This window comes from Notothenia coriiceps, unplaced genomic scaffold (genome assembly GCF_000735185.1).
Source record: "Notothenia coriiceps isolate Sejong01 unplaced genomic scaffold, NC01 NC01_scaffold00028800, whole genome shotgun sequence".
Lineage (NCBI taxonomy): Eukaryota > Metazoa > Chordata > Actinopteri > Perciformes > Nototheniidae > Notothenia > Notothenia coriiceps.
The window spans coordinates 659,887-665,526 of NW_011361501.1; the positions used below are offsets into that span (position 1 = coordinate 659,887).

General features: G+C 39.9%; 1 protein-coding gene across 1 annotated transcript in view; it reads left to right on the forward strand.

Annotated features, from left to right (window-relative positions):
• The window catches only part of LOC104958480 (thyroid adenoma-associated protein homolog), a 16,110-nt gene extending 14,083 nt beyond the window's left edge, over positions 1-2,027 (forward strand). The window contains exon 4 of the mRNA XM_010786223.1: positions 1,933-2,027. Within this exon, the coding sequence (XP_010784525.1) occupies positions 1,933-2,026 (94 nt within the window). The 3' untranslated portion in view covers position 2,027. The remainder of the gene's footprint in view (positions 1-1,932) is intronic.
• The last annotated feature ends 3,613 nt before the right edge of the window (positions 2,028-5,640 follow it).

The window sequence follows — 5,640 nt, forward strand, 5'->3', positions numbered from 1 at the left end:
TGTGTGTGTGTGTGTGTGTGTGTGTGTGTGTGCTAGCATTACTGTACTTGTGGGGACCTAAATTTGTTTACACAGTCACGTGTGGGGACTCACCTCCCTTATGGGGACAAAATGGAGGTCCCCATAAGGGGAATCATTCATTTTAGGGTGAAGAATTGGTTAGGTTTAGGGTTAGGGTTAGGCATGTGTTGGTTATGTTTAAGGTTAGGATAAGTCTCCATGAAATGCATGTAAGTCAATGTAATGTCCTCTGAAGTGATGTATACTGTGTGTGTGTGTGTGTGTGTGTGTGTGTGTGTGTGTGTGTGTGTGTGTGTGTGTGTGTGTGTGTGTGTGTGTGTGTGTGTGTGTGTGTGTGTGTGTGTGTGTGTGTGTGTGTGTGTGTGTGTGTGTGTGTGTGTACGCTCCCGGCCTGAGATCATGTGCTCAGCAGACCAGAGCTCTTCCCTTTAGCAACGGCTGGATTTAGACGCGCAGAGTTAAATAAAAACATTTTATTGGCCCTGAGGCTGAATGGCGGTTGCCGCAGTGAGACCGCCAGCGTTAAATATAAAGTTTGTCATTTTATCTACAGTTGTGTGAGAGAATACATACATAAGCACATGTGACGGTAACACACAGCGTAGTATGTGTACATACACACAGAGTTTATTTCTGGCTGTATTTCAGGGTAAGCAAACATAAAGGCTGGATGTGTTTAGGTAGAGTTTTTGGCACCCCCCCCCTCTCTGCTGCTTCTCCTTATGTCACTTTTTTGGACAGAGAGTATTCGACACATATCAATTCAATCACAACTAATGAGGTCATTGAATTAACTGTAATTGAAGTTGGATCAACCACCAGTGCTCCTGATTCATGATGGCAATTGAAGCTGCAGAGAAGTGTTGCTTTTTTATACAGTGGACTTCCGGCTGTGTTCAAATACTATGCCTGTGCTTTAATTACAATATATATGACTTTATTGTCATATGCAAAATATCTACAATATAATAGTTAATGAAAATCTTAAATCCCATTCTCCTCCAACAGTGCAACATACAATAAAGTAAAAACATAAAATAAATAAGGAAGTCAAATTTAAAGAAGTGCAATAAAAAACATGAAAACACTACAAATTACATTTTCCACGATATATGCCCTCCTGCTCCCCATTTCAAACCTGACTCCATCTATCTTGTCAGTATCAATTTTCACCCCTGTTTTTTTTCAACCGGGAAAATATGCAAAAATCAGGATGAATAATTATTATGATATGATGTTAAGAGTTTGTCCCATCTTGACTCCTGCTAGGCCCCTTTTCACTCGTCTTAGCCAAACTGCCCTGTCCCATGTTTGACTAGTAAACATTATTTATTTTCTTTAAACTTGCTGCATTGGAGGCCAATACAGTTCAGTATTGAGCTGAACATGCCTCACTATGTAATCTCTTACATAGTGAGGCACTCCATTGCCAAGCTCCTGCCTACATTTTTTAGCCCTAATACAACTGGCCGGGCACTTCCAACAACAAAAAACCAACTGTTGGCTACTCGTGTACCAAACGAGATACCAATCCCACTCCTCACGTTAGATGTTCCTATTCTGTTGAAGGTTTCAGAAGACATCCATACAAAACAGTTCTTTATTAAGTTTTTTTTTTCTATCATTTGTTATTCGGAGATAACTAGTTGCTTTATCCTCACTTTGTTGGTGTAAGTGTTTCTGAATACATTTCTGATTTTTTTGTTGTTGTGGGATTGTTCTGTACATCAAGATGTCAGTAAATATCCTTAATATATTATATTTCACCTTACAACATCTACTATAGTGGGAGTTCTACAAGCCTTAAAAACAGAGCTTCTGGACTTTAGTGGTGAGAATTCTTGTTTTTGAAAGTATACATATTATGGCTCTTCTATTATTACTGTTTAACAAATGTATATTTCCCTTCAGGATGACGGGCCGGGAGTTCTTCACTCGTTTTCCCGCTCTCTATCCCTTCCTGCTGACCCAGCTGGAGGCGGCTGCCGGCACAGTGGAGAGGTGAGGTGGTCCTCCTCTTTAATCCACACACATGCAGCCCCTTGCTATGGCTTTTCACACTCCCCTGATCCCATTATAGCTTTCATTTGACTTACACTTAAGCCATACTCGGAAGCTTTCTTTTTGTTTTCTTAAGCTGATTAAGCAGCGATGTTGTTTTTTTGTTGGGCTAACAAGTGGGTGCAACTTTTCCATCAGTCTTAAAGCTATTATGGAAACATGAACTATGAACTCTTAAGCTATTTTCTCTAATCAAGCAATATTGCCCTAGATTAGGTTCTTGTGTGGGCTTCTCTTTCTCAAGATATCATTTGCACACCAAGACTTTGCAACCAAATAAAGTAAATGTCTTGTCGAGATTTAGTTTTTGCAGTGGGGAGGTTCATTGGTCTTATCTTTTGTCAGCCCGAACTCCCTCTTTAAAAGCATTGCAGCCTTCCAACAGCTCCCCAGACGGCCTTATCTTAATATGGATCCAATTAATTGACCAGCTCTTTCACAATTCCCCTAACTCCATTCCGACCCTTGTTAAAACATTCTCAAATTTCCCACGGAACCAGATCCCGGTTGTCTGACCTCCCACATCAGCCACCCAAACACAGCGACCACACCATGAAGCAATACCCAGCAGGACACAGACAGAGCTGCTGTTAGTGGTTTCAGAGTCCTGTGGAGCACAAGTGCATTTTCAAAATAGGTCACAATTCACGAAAGATTACAGAAATGAGATCATGAACCAGAAAGAGGACTAAGTGTAGACATCATTATTCATTATGTACTATGTAATCCATCTTTCCTCCACCAATGTTCTCCTCAGACAAATACATGTCGGTTAAGAATAACATCTTGTGTTTATAGATAGCATTAAAACCCAAACGGCAATAAAAGTCCCCAAAAGATGCCGGTTATGTTCACAATAGGCATACTTGTACACACATACAGTACACTACGTACTTTTGAGTGAATTACTCAGTTTGAAGTTCTTTATGCAAGATGATAATGAGGAAGCAATTCACTGAAGTAACACAAGAATGCTCACGTACATTTTCTTGACATAAAACCATTCGATTGTTTTTACTTGAGACCCTTTTTTCCCTGGACAAAATTAGCTCGCCAACACCCACTCACATTGGTTTCTCTCTTCAATAATAAAGGTTAAAAGACAGTCATTTCCAGAAAAGTATATACAATGGTCAAAGGTATTTATTAGCTCCAGCTCAATGAACATTAATGGAAACATGACACCCAGGTGGACACAGTCATAAATATATAAATGAGATCTGGACAAAGTTATTTATGCACAAAACATGCAATTAATATTCTCTTATCAAAGCCACCAGGCTCCATTCAAAGAATCAGTAATACAACCTTTCCAAGCTCATCCATCCATCCATCTTCTCCCGCTTATCCGTGGTCGGGTCGCGGGGGTAGCAGCTTTTCTGGAACACCTCCCTAGGGAGGTGTTCCAGAAAAGTATTATAAAAGTATTATATTGTCTTTGTTAATGTGTATTTTGGGTCTTTATTTATGGTTTCAATCCAATTTTCCCTTCAGGGATTAATACAATTAATCCTAGTCTTAAAGGAACTGTTATATGCTTAACTTTTAGCCACCAGACTATGACAGAAAGTCATTTTACTGGCAATAATAATGCCATACCTGATCATTGCAAGATATGATAACTCTCCTAATTCTTTGTAAGTTTAAGTGGCAAAAGATCTAACATCTCCTTCCTATGTTTCTACCAGTATAAATTCTGATTGATCTTCTTGCCCCTGCATTAGTGGCTGGAACTTTTGAGACAAGCCGAGTGTGTCTTTTGTCATTGTTGGGATTTTGGTAACTTGATCAAACTCCATTCTGTGGCCACGATGGGAAGTCCTCCAATCGCACCGTGTTAACTTGTATATCCACCTGCTTCTATATTTGGCCGCTATTTCCAAACACCAAATGAAGATGTAACCTCAATATGCTGCATCTCCTAGCATAGAGCGAAGGACACTTTCCCTTTAGTATATTCCCAATGGTTTTAGCTCAGTGTAGCACGTAAACCTGATTTATATCTGAAACTATTTCAGGTCAGTTCCTACATTTTAAAGTGATGGGCAGTGATTTGTCGAACTACACACATTCTTATCTGCCACTGCTTTTACTTCCAAAGAAAACTGTTTTCAAATCATACTCCAAGTACTTTCCCCTAATTTTCTAAACAAAACTGCTGATTTATCTGTCTAAGGCTTTAGTTTACTTTGGAACTTCTTTTGAGTCTCTGCTACTGTGTCCTGTTCTTTACGTTCCAAACGAAGAATAAAACCACCTAAGGTCAGTGTTCTGTTTCCACTCTCTTTAAAAGAAGTCAAACAAAAATAACCATTCATCAAACACCCGGGTACTAGAGATGATTGAGGACTTTAGGGAGAGAGGGCAGACATTAATAGAAGAGCTCAGAGAAATTAAAACTCTCTCTCTCACGTAACATCAATGTCCCTGCCTCCAGCTGTATCCCAACAAGGCATAATATGTTTGCAATACTCCTCTCTATCCAACCCCCACCACAGCTCTGACATCACATCCTGTCTGTGACCCTAAACAAATTAGACCACTTAGTAATTGTTCTGCTATTATCTTTCCAATCTTGCTGATCCATGTCAGTCCCAGCGGATGGTTCTGTGTATGTGTGCTGTTGAATGAAGTAATGAAAAGCACAAGTTGTTTTTGCAGGGGGTCCGTTGTTCTGTCTCGTTCTATGAGATCCTCATGACTAATGACAGAGCCCAGAGGACATATCGCTCACACACACACACACACACACACACACACACACACACACACACACACACACACACACACACACACACACACTCGTAAAAGCAGACCTTCCATACTTGCAGACCTGCAAAACTGCAGGCGCTTCCTTCAATGTGAACATAGTTTCCACATGATGTTCCGCTGTTTTAAGCAAGCAGCAATCTTTGGTTATATAAAGTGAAGCCATTGCGGAGGGGCCTCAAACCTGCTTTCTTCCTAACGGCCAGCTGGGGCAACTACTTGTTGCCGTCTGCGAGAAAAGGATCCTACTTCTCACTTGATTTATTACCTCGGTAAACATTAGCTAGTTTGAATTATTCTCCATTACATATACACAAGCATGAATTTCCTGTTATATACAGTAAGTAAAGCCAGTGCAGAACATGCTTTCTTTCAAATGGCCAGCAGACCCACCAGTTGCGAAAGGAAGTGTGATTGTATAGAAGTCTATGAGAAAATGAACCTACTTATAACTTCATTTATTACCTTAGTCAACATTATCGTGTTTCAAGTCTTCAATACAGCATGACATTCTCTTAGGCGGGGCTACCTTATGATTGACAGCTGGCTACCACAGTGTCCCGTTGTGGTGTTGTCTGTGTTTCTCTCCTAAAGATGAAGACTTCTACAGTACAGTAAAAATAATTGCAGCATTTTGGTAGCACTAAAATGTCCTGTTTGGTTATACTTAAAAAAACAAAATGGAAACAGCCAATGTACAAAACTGAAAGCTCCAAATCCGTAATCCATTAACCATTTACTGGCATCACAGGACTAGTTCTGCTTCTTATATACCATTTTCGATTATAT